General features: G+C 47.0%; 1 protein-coding gene and 1 long non-coding RNA gene across 4 annotated transcripts; both read left to right on the top strand.

The window, feature by feature from the left end:
- The first annotated feature begins 665 nt into the window (after positions 1-665).
- On the top strand, positions 666-7,225 carry Prodh2 (proline dehydrogenase 2). 3 transcript variants are annotated; one of them, XM_023721658.1, is made up of 10 exons: positions 666-874; positions 948-1,144; positions 1,223-1,361; positions 1,445-1,531; positions 2,504-2,584; positions 2,659-2,814; positions 2,884-3,050; positions 3,628-3,738; positions 5,057-5,142; positions 6,999-7,225. In XM_023721658.1, the coding sequence occupies exons 1-10, from the start codon at positions 701-703 to the stop codon at positions 7,181-7,183; spliced, it is 1,383 nt and encodes a 460-aa protein (XP_023577426.1). In that variant the 5' UTR covers positions 666-700; the 3' UTR covers positions 7,184-7,225. The 3 variants fall into 3 exon arrangements, with proteins under 3 accessions (XP_023577426.1, XP_023577427.1, XP_023577428.1); XM_023721659.1 differs by lacking the exon at positions 6,999-7,225 and having other exon boundaries at positions 5,007-5,098; XM_023721660.1 differs by lacking the exon at positions 6,999-7,225 and having other exon boundaries at positions 4,971-5,061.
- Positions 7,226-8,653: 1,428 nt separating this feature from the next.
- LOC111818214 lies at positions 8,654-9,501 on the top strand. Its single transcript, XR_002822252.1, has 3 exons — positions 8,654-8,697; positions 9,289-9,330; positions 9,456-9,501. It is a non-coding gene; the product is annotated as an uncharacterized LOC111818214 (long non-coding RNA).
- Positions 9,502-12,800: the final 3,299 nt, after the last annotated feature.

Below are 12,800 nucleotides of genomic sequence, written 5' to 3'. Positions count from 1 at the left end.
TGGCCACGTGACTCTATGTATCAGTAGTCTGTTCTTTTTCATTATCATATAATATTCTATTGTGCGAATAAACCAAAATGTATCTATCCCTTCTTTTTTGATGGGAATTTGGGTGGTTGCTATTTAGGACTATTATGAAAATTCTTTCTAGATATATATTTTTTCTGATGTCCAAGTTCAAGTTCTCTAGGACATATACTTAGGGTATAACAGCTGGGTTATAAGTTACATGTACGTTTTTGAGGTGCCGGGGATTGAACTCAGGATCTTGTGCTTGCCAGGCAAGCACTTATGGTTATGTATATTTTTTAAAATTATTTAATAACACTGCACTGTTTTTCAGTGAAATATTATGCAATTGAGACAAGACAGGTCAGGTTGCCTACCCAAGATCACCAGGCCAGGCTGCTTCGGTTCCAGAGTTCCTTGCTCCTTGGTCGACGTACTCACTCCACACCTGACACGTTAGTAGGCACAGTAAGTGTGTGCTGCTATGCTGGAGGCTGTTGGGGGCTGCTTCTGGGGGTGGCCTTTCCTGTACTGTTACTCTGAACTCTGTCCCCATTGTTAATGATTAACAGCCCCCCAAAGAGCCTATGATCCTAAAGAGCTACCCAGTTAATTAATTACTGCCTCCTGGCTGGGAAAGGAGCACCAGTGCCTCTTCAGCTCCAAGGCTGGAGGAAGCAAGCACCTCAGGATGCTGAGGATCTGCCGTGCACTCTGTTCCCGAGCTGGAGCTCCCTCAAGGGACTGGCAGCCCCTGAGCTTCGATGGCTCAGCCTTCCACCACAAGACCACAGCAGAATTGGCACGGGCTTTCCTAGTGCTGCGGCTGTGTGCCTGGCCCCCTGTGGTCACCCATGGGCTGGCGGTGAGCAGTGGCCCTGAGGATTGGCCTGGTGGCCACCCAGGCTGGCACTGAGTCCTTACTCCCTGTCACCCAGCTCCAGTCCTGGTCTCAGAGACTCCTGGGCTCTCGGGTCTCTAGAGCACTCCTCCGAGCATCCATGTATGGGCAGTTTGTGGCTGGGGAGACCACAGAGGAGGTGAGGGACTGTGTCCAGAAGCTCCAAGGCCTTGGCCTGCGGCCCCTGCTGGCAGTGCCCATTGAGGAGGAGCCTGACTCAGCTGCCAAGACTGGGTGAGTAGGAGGCAGGGACCAAGGAGGGTGGAGGAAGGGGCTTCCTGGGCCCAGACTCTAATCCCTGCGGGCTGGCAGAGAGTCCTGGTATGAGGACAATCTCAGAGCTATGCTGCGGTGTGTGGAAATGTCACGAGGCCTCGTGGAGACCCCTGGACCAACCGGGAACAGCATCATGCAGCTGAGGATGACTGCACTGACCAGCATTCGACTCTGTGTAAGGGACAGGGCAGGCTGGGGACTGGGGATGTAGCTGCCCATCAGCTTTCGCTTACCGCCCCACCCACTACCTCATTTCAGAAAGAGCTGACCTCATGGATGAGAAAGGCAGGGTCTTCCTCTGAGCTGAGTCCTGAGAAGCTGGCAGAAGCCATGGACTCTGGCCAGGTAAGGACCCCTGGGAGTAGAGTCCCCAGGCCTGGATGTGGCCAGTTTAAATACAGTCATGAAGGTTAGGGATATAGCTCAGTGGCACAAGCACCTGTCTGGCAAGCACAAAGTCCTGGGTTCAATTCCTGGTCCCCCCAGACTAATAAACTAATACAATCATGAGCTCTATGATGGAGTTGTAGACAGTGACAGACCACAAATTCAGTGGAGGACCTATGAGCTACAGAGCTGAAAACTTCTTGTCACCTAGAGCTACTGGAGCTGTGGTGAAGTTGTAGTACAATGTACAACTTGTATGGTGGTGGTGTGTGTATGCGTAAACAACCACACTGCATTCCCCGTTGTATAAAAGTATAGCACACACGCTTAGGACCAGCGCGCAACTGATAATGATGAAACGACTGTGTTACTGGCTTGTGCGCACAACTCCAGGAGCTCCATCTTGATCATCTTCATTTCACAGGGCAGGAGACAGACCTAGAGGATTTCCCTGGCTTGCCCAATGTCACACAGAAAGCGGTCGAGACAGGATTCAAACCTAGCCTGGTCTCCTAACCCCTGTATCATACCTCAGTAAATAGTATCTGTCTGATCTGAGAGGCTGAGGCAGAAGTATTACAAGCTCCAACCCAGCGTAGGCAACTTAGCAACTTCGTAAGACCTTGTTTCAAAAAAAAAAATTAAAGGAGTAGGGATATAAGTCAGCACAAAAGTCCTGAGCTCAGACTCCAGTAGCCCCCATACATATCTATTTTTTAATTAATTACATGTATTGGTACATTTTAGATATATAACAATCACATTCATCATAGGGAATTTGTACCTGTACATGATGCATCTACTTGACATTATGTATTCTCTAACTTCTAACAATTTCTAAACTTTTCTCCCTGTCCTGGTGGTGGAGAAATTTACATCCAGGAAGGTCCAGTAGTCCTGAATCCCTCTTGCCTCTCCTGCTAACCCCAGAGCCTCCAGATCTCCTTCCTCAACGCTGAGCAGAACCGGCATCTGCAGGCCTCCCTGAGCCGCTTGCACCGGATGGCACAGGTAACCCTGCTGCTGTGGTTCAGCTCCTGCCCAGGCTGGCCACCCTCGGCCCTGACACCCGCTCTTGCCCTCAGAAAGCCCATGCCCAGCATGTGCAGCTCCTGGTGGACGCAGAGTACACGTTCATCAACCCTGCGCTCTCTCTGCTGGTGGCTGCCCTGGCCGCGCGCTGGAACAGACCCAAGGAAGGCGGGCCCCTGGTGTGGAACACTTACCAGGCCTATCTGCAGGTGGGTGAGGTTTCTGAAGAGTGCAGTGGGCACCTGGCCTCTGCCGATCCAACTGCCTTATCTCTGCAGGACACGCATGAGCGGCTGAGGCGTGAGGCTGAGGCTGCACGTAGGGCAGGTCTGGCCTTTGGGGTGAAGCTGGTACGAGGTGCATATATGGAGAAGGAGAGAATGGTGGCTCGGCTCCAAGGGACCGAAGATCCCACTCAGCCTGACTACGAAGCCACCAATCGGAGGTAGGAGAGAGCCAAACTGACTTCAGGAGAAATAATAATGCCACGCAACCTTTCCTCAGAGCTCTCTGCCCACCACGAGGCTGTGCTGAGCATTTCAGGAGTTTCCACACTTCATTCCTTCTCCCAGGTCCCTCCTGAACAATAGCCTCCTCTCAAACTCCTTGCCCTTCTTTTATCCCCTTCCCACACCCCATGGTCCTCTGTGTGCCAGTTCACGTAGCTGTTTCAACACTTTTGGACCTCTGGGTTGTCGTTGATCATGCTCTGTAGAAAATGCTGCAGGGCTGGCCTTGGGTAAATGTCACCTTGTGCACGCAGTGTGACCCTTTGCTGTGATGCTGACATTTTATCAAAGACTATATATATATATACACCATCATCTCACTCTGCCCTCAGAATAATATTGTTAGGTGGACTCATACAGTCACCAAAGAGGACAGTGGCTCAGAGAAGTTTGTCCCTCAGAGCTTGTACACATGGAGTGAAGGGACTGTGTGGCTCCAGGGACCTCACTCTTGAGAACACCCCATCTCGCTAAGGACAGGAATCCTGAGCTCACTGTGGCTTCTCCCTTCAGTTACAGCCAATGTCTGGAGCTGATGATGAACCAAGTGTCCCTCCATGGCCCCATGTGCCATCTCATGGTGGCTTCCCACAATGAGGAATCTGTTCACCAGGCCACCAGACGGTATGAGGTGGAGGATTGGGAGCCAGGCACCCACAAGAAGGCCCCTTCCTTCCTTTCCCTTGCTCGTGTACCAGAGATGGGCAGAGAGTGATGAAAATGGAACAAGAAGAGATCCTGTAAGGTGTCTGAGGAGGAGGATATTTAAAACATTTTACCCCTGGCATGCTTATAGGCCCTGTAGGCCCTGTGGGTCTCAGCTGAACAAGGCATTGGGACAGGGAATAGGGAGGTCTAAGGTTTCAAAAATTGGCTGGAACTCAGGGTCTTCAGGGACGCTCAAGTGTGCTCCTCTACCACTTTCTTAGTTACTTTTCTCATTGCTGAGACAAAATACCTGACACTCAAAGTTAGAGGGGGAAAGATTTGCTTGTCTCACAACGTGTAGAGATTTCAGTCCATAATCAGCTGTCTCCAAGACACACCCTTGAACCTAGCATTGCATGTGAATCAATCACATCTTTGATCCTAGCATCATACACTCCAGACCTAGCCACCTCTGAAAAGCCCCACCTCTGCGTGAGGCTTTGGGGGGACATCTAGATAGGAGCCATAACAACCACAGAGTTTGGAATGACAGTCATCTCTCATTACCCTTGGAGAACTGGGTTCAGGACACCCCTGCACCCATGGAGATAAAAATCTCAATATCAAAATCCTCAGATGCTCTGATTCTACATAAAAAATAGCATATAGTATTTACATATAACCTATACACATAAATGCTACATAAGTAGTTGTTATACTGTATTGTTTAGGAAATAACATTGAAAAAAAAATCATGTACATGTTTGGTGCAGATGTAATTTTTTCAAGTTTTTTTTTTTTTTTGTATTTTAGTACAGAGTCTACAGGGTCTTACTATGTAGATAGGACTCATAGTGATTCTCCTTTTTTTAGCCTCCCAAGTGCTGGGATTACAGGCGCATGCTACCATGCCCAGTCTCCATCACCATCTCAGCCCACCCCAGAGTTGGGGCCTGCACAGCAGGCTGAGGATTGAACCCCAGCCGCTGTGCTCTGCCTAAACAGGCACTTTAGTCTGCTGAACTATCTGGCCAGCCCTTTTCAAGTATTTTTGATCCATGGTTGGTTGATGCTGAGTGTCAACTGTGCTTCATTATTTGAATTACTAGGGGCCGGGGATATAGCTCAGCGGCACAGCACCTGCCTAGCAAGTGCAAGGTCCTGAGTTTGATTCCTGATACAAAAAAAAAAATTAATTACTGCAACAGCCATACAGGTGTGTGACGGCTGATTTGCTGCTCTAGACTGAGTCACTGCCTGGACTGATGACTGATGATGTGGCCCTTTTCCACAGCATGTGGGACCTGGGCATTCCTGTGGATGGGCCTGTCTGTTTCGGACAACTTCTGGGCATGTGTGACCACGTCTCCCTGTCACTGGGTATGTGAATGGTGCATTGCTCTCCCCGCTAACTCCCAACCCTCACCCCAGCCCACACTCTCCCCCAAGCAGATCCCCTCTGCTATTCCCAACCAATGCCTAGCCAGGTTCCTATCCTCCAGCACCTTCGTGATAGATGTGTTACCCTTAGATCTCTGGCTCTTGCAGGCATCACTGTGTCTGCTGGTTCTTGATTATGATGTTGTGTTTCTTGCGTGCTTTGTGATCCTGGGCGCACTGCTTCCCAGAGCCTGAGATAAGAAGATTTCTAGTTCTTCCTGCCAGTGTTAAGGGCTACAAATCCACTCCATCCTAAATTCATGGTTTTGTGATATCCCTGTGATACAAATTGGGGCTGCAAATATGCAAGGGCGCTAACCCATGCCTACAACCCCTCAGAGGTGGGTTGTTGTGTTTTCTTCCCTGCTCTACCTGGATATATTTTATTTTTGAGACAAGGTCTCTGTAAGTCACTAAGTTTCCCAGGCTGGGTTCAAACTTATCATCTACCTGTCTCAGCCTCCCCTTTCTTCTTTCTCTCCTCCTCTTCCTCCTCCTCCTCCTCCTCCTCCTCCTCCTCCTCCTCTTCCTCCTCTTCCTCTTCCTCTTCCTCCTCCTCTTCCTCTTCCTCCTCTTCCTCCTCCTCCTCTTCCTCCTCGGTCTCACTCTGCAGTTCAGGTTCACTGTGAACTCACTTTGTATTCCTGACTGGTCTTGAACTCACAGAAATGCTCCTGCCTCAGCCTCCCAACTGCTGGAATTACAGGCATGCACCACTTACCCAGATCCTCTCACTTTCTCTTAATTCTTGGATTAAAAAGTTCCTTGAGGCTTCGGCAGCATTTTAACAACCTGAAAATTTTTTTCTTGCTGGATGTGGAGGCATATGCTTGTAATCCCAGTATTCTGGGAGACTGAGGCAGGAGGGTCATAGGTTAGAACTCAGCCTTGTGGGATACCACCAAGTCACATTTACCTGAGAAATTAAACCCCTTGTCCCTGTTCTATTTAGCCCTCATCTTTGCCCTGCCCACTTATATATGCAGAGCTGACTGTATAGAGTTAAAAGTCACCTCAATTAGCTAAAAAGAATGTGACTGAGTCCAGTTGAGACGCCAACTGCAACAAAGTGACACCATTACCTGTCATTACTGATGGCTGAACTGGAGGCTTGAGCAAGACCCTGTGAAATCCCAGGGCTAAGGCATGAGATAACATGTCTGCCAAGGATATGAGACTCAAAATGAAATATACCTTCTCAGAAGTAATGGTACTGGCCTTCCAAACATCAAGTTATTTGTTAAGCCGCTATTTAATTGGGGAGCCTCTATGCACCAGAGTGCTTTGTCTCTCCTTTACAAGCCATGCCTGCACATTACTCCTGAACACTCAATCACAACATATACCTACTTTCTTGCTGGTGACACACACAAGCAACAAAAACCGTGGTCACTCTAACTCTTAGCCCTTTATTCCACTGAGAGCAACTGATGATCCCAGAGGCCCTTGAAACTGCAGATCTCTCTTTGTCTTTCTTCAGCCATGGGCCACATTCCCTCTAGGAGACTGAACCTACCTTGGGAGTTTTGTGACAGCCTGGGGAATTTAGTGACTTAGTGAGATCCTGCCTCAAAGTAAAAAACAAAACAAGGCCCAGAGTTCAACTCATAGTACTGTTTAAAAACTTAATATGCATTAAAAAATTCTTTTTCCTCAATTTTTTTTTCAACGAAAGTCTTGTTTTACACAACTCACTTTGGACATGTTCTCAGAAATGGAAACCCCCTTTGTAAACAGGTTTGGGGGTGCCTCTCTCCAAAAGTAAATAGGTATCCTGCCACCATTCTCCTTCCCAGGGCAAGCTGGCTATGCAGTATACAAGTCCATCCCCTACGGCTCACTGGAGGAGGTGATCCCCTACCTGATCCGGAGGGCTCAGGAGAACCGCAGTGTGATGCAAGGTGCCCGCAGGGAACAGATGCTGCTCAGCCAAGAACTGTGGCAAAGGCTGCTGGGGCGAAGCCCAAGAGTCTCCTATTAGCACCCCTTGGGTCATATGGTCAATAAAGTTTCTGCTGTTGAATTGAATAGAATCTGGTTCCTTGGGGAAGGACTTATCTTGACTTCATCTATCCTGACCTTGGGGTGAGGATGTCCTGAAGTTCAGGCAAGATCTTTAGATGGCATGGCATATAGGAAGAGCATAGAAGGAGGGCTAAGGTAGCCTCTTCCTGACTCTGAGCCAGTTCATCCTGGGATGTTCCTGGTCTATGACTGATGCAGGAACTTTCTTCATCTCAGTGGCTCCCCAAAAAAAGGGCACAGGTTCTGAAGAGCAAGACACTGAGATACTGGAGACAAATGGCTGATCCAGGGCCACAAACCCAAGTAAAGACTGGTGGAAGAGCCAAACCCTTCCTCAGCTAATAAACATCGAACAAGGCTCTTTATGAACTAGATTCTGAGGTAAGTAAATCTGGGAACACAACAGTGACAAAGACACCCTTGGTCCTACTTTGTAGAGCTCATAGTTCAGGGGTTTAGACAGATTTCTCCCTTAGGCAGTGACAGTCCTGAGTGGTCAAGACTATGCTGGGGCAGTTCAGGGGATTATGGAAGGCCAGAAATGGCACAATATTGGAGTAATCAAGAGAGTATGTCAAGAATTCATAAGAAGAATTATGAAGACAGAGAGGAACAAAGGTAAGGGCATGTGCAAAAACAGAAGAGTGGCCCAGATTGGGGAGTGGGGAGACAAGGATGGAGAGATGTGCAGGGCCAGAGGTGGCTGTCTCACATCCCAGAGGACAGGGTGGGGATTGCACCCCAAGGCCACTAGTGAGTCAGGATATGTTTCAGGTAGGAGAAAGAAGTCAAGAGAAGATCCCTATGGCTGCCATGTGGAGGATGGACTGGAGAGTGGAGACAGGCTGGGAGTCCAGGCTAGGACAAGACAAGGAGTCTTGGAGGGCAGGAGCAGGGCTGAGAGCTTGGGTCATGGGATCCATGAGTCCTATGGGAAGGATATTTCCAGCACAAGGCTCAGAGCTCTGACTTGCAAAAAGGGTCTTCAGGGTCTGTGAAAGGGACTGGAGAGAAGAGTTTGGAAGAGATTCTGAGGCCACTACAGGAACCGGTAGGTGTGACAGACCCCAGGGGACATCCATAGGGAGGTGTGCTGTGGAGTTCTTAGATACGGGGCTCGGCGGAGAGACAGAGACAGAGGCAGAGAGCAGCCTACGGCAGTGAATGGAGAGCGTGGCAGACAGCCAAGAACGCAGCACAGGGTCAGAAAGAGACCACTGCCCCCCACCCTCGCCAAAGTTCTGGGGTTCAAGGAACACAGGAAGAACGTCCAGAACACAATTGGAAGTTCTGGCCCAGAGATGTTTCTTTTTTTTAGTCATCTCAGGGCCCTAGACACCTCGGTTAGGGAAGGGAAGTTACGGTGCAAGTTAGGAGACCGCTAGTGCGCGAGCGCCTAGGATTCCCGCCCAGACCACGATTGGCTCTTCAGGGTCACGTGGAACCTAGTGGCCACCATCCTGCCCAACGGTAGGTACAAAACCACCTGGACAGGAGTCTAGGCCTAAAGCTTTTTAGAGCTTTTAGTGTCCTCGGCGCTTCACCAGATGCACCCCCACCTCCAGTGTGAGACTCTGCCCTCAGGCCTTCCCCCCACCTTTCCAAAGTCCCTACTCCCACTCCCCTACCTAACTCCCCACTGCCTGGGGATTGAACCCAGGGTCTTCCCAGTAGACTACATCCCCAGTCCTTTTGTTGTTTTTGTTTTTGAGACAATCTCACTGTGTTGCGAAATTGCCCAGGCTTGGCTCTCACACGCAATCCTCCCGTCTCACCCTCTCAGAAAACCCAGCCTGTACAGAAGCTTTCCCCGCCTTTCCCTAGTCTCTTCCACAGCCTGTGGAGCTCACCCAGCATAGAGACCTCCTTTGTCCACAGACTCCTCTCTCTCACTGCTGGTAGACCTGACCGCCTCAGGTCAGTAGGCCCCTCTTCTGCAGCCAATAACCGTCTAGCTCCTCCCAAGCCTTCAGACTACCTTCTTGTCCTCCCAGCTCCTTTGCCGCCCTTCCATGCCCTTCCCCAGCCCTAAGATCTTTCTCCCTGCTTCACTTTTCTTAGATCACCTACAGCTCTCAGACTCTCTTAGAGCCAAATCTTCAGGTATGGAGCCCATCCCTGCCCATCTCTTTCTCATTCAGACATCTTCCTTTTCAGACACTCCCTGAATCCCTTTCTTGCCTCACCCACCCACCCACACCAGCCCACTCTGTCTCTATTGCTCCCAGAAGCCCTGGCTTTTGTTTCCTGCGAAGATGCCTTCCCTGCCCTCTGGTCTCCCTGTGGAGCTGGGCTCCACGCAGAGTCTAGATACCCAACTGAGCCGTCTGCTTCGCCTGGCTGTGGCTGGGGGCCCAAGCTGGAGCCTAGCGAGGCTCCTGCGGAGAGGTGAGGGGTTGGCTAGTGGGTACTTGTGGCTGTAGTTTGAAGGGTGCAGCTTCAGAGGGCTGGTCAACAGTTATGGACTTGGGACCCACTGTATGCAGGCTCCAGGGTCCAAGATGGAGATTTAAGGATACTGTGACTCTGGAACATTAGGAATAAAATCTATTTGTGGGGTGGGATAATAAGTGATGAGACACACCAGACAGGATAGCTTTTCAGAGGGAGTGATCCCAAAGTCCCACTGTGTAAGAGCCAGTCATGCAAAAAGCCAGGGAAGAAATTCTCAGAAGCTGGAATAGCCTGTGGGAATACTGAGGTTGAAACGAACCGGGTATGTGTGTAAGTGGCACAGGACTCAAGGACAGGACTTGAGGCCAAAGAAATAGCTCATTCTGACAGTAAAGGACCTCAGAAGGTGTGTCAATATGTTCAGATTTTCTTCTGTGATAGGAAGCCATCGGCATTACAAAGAGGAAATTAAGTCTACAATGAACACCAACAGTTTCCAAATTCATTGATTTTGGTACACTGATTATGTATTTAGCCACTTTCTGAACTTGATTAACAGTTTTGACTAGTTTTTTTATTTGAATATAAGGTTTGGTTTCAACACATAAATGTATATACTCTAATTTCTTCTTCTTTTTTTAATCTTAAAGTATTACCTAGAACTCCCAAACTCTGGTGCTGAATGTCTTTTCCTTGTTCTTGATTTTTAAGAAATGCATTAATATTTTTCTATTAAGTAGCAGGTGTTTGCTATTGGTTTCTGGTTTGTAATGTTTATAAAATAAGGGAGTTTCCATTTTGTCTGCTTTTTAATTCTTCCTAATCATAAATAGATACTAAATTTTGTTGAGCATAGGACACACACCTATAATCCCAGCACTCAAGAGGTTGAAGCAGGAGAATCAACTACAAATTTGAGGCTAGCCTGGGCTACACAGCAAGCTTAAGCTCAGCCTGAACTACATATCAAGACCCTGTCTCAGAACAAGCAAACAAAATAAATATAAACAATAAACAAAATGTATCAATTTTCTGTATCTGCTGATTTAAATGTAAATTTTTCATCCTTTAATCCACAAATGCATTTTATTACATTGATAGATTTTCTGTTTTAATTATGGTCATATGCAACCATGCCTCGATAGGTTATCTTGTATTGGTCATCACTGCTTTCTGAGGCTAAGTATAACTTTAGGCTTCTTGTGTATAAGGTCATAAATGGAATATTTTCTGCTCCTGGAAAACTTTTGGTTGGGGATTAAATCATTTTAAATATCCTATCCTAGGAACGTTCTACAAATCTTATGATCTAAAAAATGAAGTCTCTGTTCTGATTTGTAAAACATATCTTTTTTTTTTTCTTGCAGTATCCATAGTGTTGACAAGTACATGTTAAGGCTAGAATCATCTCCTTATGTGAATATTTTGTTTCTGTTAAGATAGTAAAAAACCAGATTCCTTTAGGGCTTTGAGCTGTACCTACAAAAAAATGAGTACAGTAACGTAATATAGAATATTCAGTCCTATAATCAGGGTGTAGCTGCTTCTCATTCTACAAGATACTGCACCTTTCAATTAAGTGTCACTCGACAAGCCAAAACCGAGTTCTCTTCGCCACATGCTAGTCTACCTGCAGCACCAAAACAACTAGGAATGAGTTTTTCAGCTGATTCAATTGTGACTCTTACTCTGCTGAGTCATTCAGAATCTCTGTGTTGACTTCTTCATATTAATAATCTTCTTGGCCTTCATTGTCTTTTACAATTTTTGAGTTCTGAGTCTGGAGTGCGCTTCTCAGAAGATGACCCCCTTTCCTGTGCAGATGTGGCATCCCAGCAGGTCACCATCTACCTGTGTGAGTTCTATTTCTGGAGTCAGATGAGCCATGATGCCCAAAAATGCTAAACAATGTAGTTTCTTTTGGGCTGGAAGCACCAGTGAAATTCATATCTGAGGTGCTGGATGAATGTACAGTTCTCTCAGGCATCCCTATAGGACGAGGTAAATCAAAGCTAAGATTCTCAGAAACTGATTCCTTATCTAAAGGTGGCTCAGCAGTTTATTGTATCATTTCAAAGTATGCTAGTTTCCAATGTAGAAGTCTTTTTCTTCCTTTGTTAGATTGATCCCTAAGTATTTCAGTGTTTTGGTTTTTATGTTTTTTGGTTTTTGTTGTTGTTGTTGTTGTTTTGGGGGGATGGTATTGTGAAAGTTTTTTTGTATTTAGTAGAGGGTCTACAGGGTCTACAGGCTCTCACTACAGATTGGACTTGTAATGATCCACCTGTGCTCAGCTTCCCAAGTGCTGGGATTATAGGCGCAGCCACCACGCCCAGTCTCATTCGCCATCTCAGTGTGCCCCACAGGCGGGGCCTGCACGGCACGCCGGGTATCGAACCCCGGCCGCTATGCTCTGCCAAAGCAGGTGCTTTAGTCCGCTGAGCTATCTGGCTGGCCCTGTTTCTCTAATTTCTTTCTCAGTGAATTTGCTATGTGTAGGAATATATAAATGTATAGCCTTTAGGAAGGCTATTGATTTTTTAGTGTTGACTTTATATCCAGCTATGTTGCTGAATTTGCTTATTAAATCTAGAAGCCTTTTAGTGGAGCTTTGGGATCTTCTTTGCAGACTAACATGTCATCTATGAATAATTATAATTTAACTTCTTCCTTTTTTTCCCGCTTGTCTAATTGCCCTGCCTAAAGTTTCAATTTTGAATAACAGTGGCGATAGTAAACATCCTTGCCTTGTTCCTGATTTTAGAGTAAAAGCTTTCAGTTTTTTTCCACTTAGTATGATGCTGGATGTTGGTTTGTCATAGATGACTTTTATCAGATTGAGATAAAGACCGTCTACTCCAATTTTCTGTAGGCTTTCATCATGAATTGGTACTGGGTTTTGTGAAAAGCTTTTTCTGCATCTATTGAGATAATCATATGTTTTTTCCTTGGCTCTGTTAATATGGTGTACTACATTTATTGATTTATATATGTTGAACCATCCCTGCATCCCTGCAATGAATCCTACTTGGTCATGGTATACATTCTTTTTGGTGATTTGCTGCATTCTGCTTGCCAATATCTTACTGAAGATTTTTATATCTCTGGTCATTAGGAAGATTTGGCCTGTATTTCTCTCTCTCTCTCTCTCTCTCTCTCTCTCTCTCTCTCTCTCTCTC

This window comes from Octodon degus, unplaced genomic scaffold, assembly GCF_000260255.1.
Source record: "Octodon degus isolate 3935 unplaced genomic scaffold, OctDeg1.0 scaffold00083, whole genome shotgun sequence".
NCBI classification, from domain to species: domain Eukaryota; kingdom Metazoa; phylum Chordata; class Mammalia; order Rodentia; family Octodontidae; genus Octodon; species Octodon degus.
Note: the sequence above shows the minus strand (reverse complement) of the source record. Positions and strands in the feature narration are given on the sequence as shown.

Bases quoted from the DNA above. Each gene is read 5' to 3' on its own strand.
- Prodh2 (XM_023721658.1), top strand. From the start codon at position 701: ATGCTGAGGATCTGCCGTGCACTCTGTTCCCGAGCTGGAGCTCCCTCA. The intron at 1,145-1,222 runs GTGAGTAGGAGG...GCGGGCTGGCAG, and splicing joins GACTCAGCTGCCAAGACTGG to AGAGTCCTGGTATGAGGACA. The intron at 3,051-3,627 runs GTAGGAGAGAGC...TTCTCCCTTCAG, and splicing joins TACGAAGCCACCAATCGGAG to TTACAGCCAATGTCTGGAGC.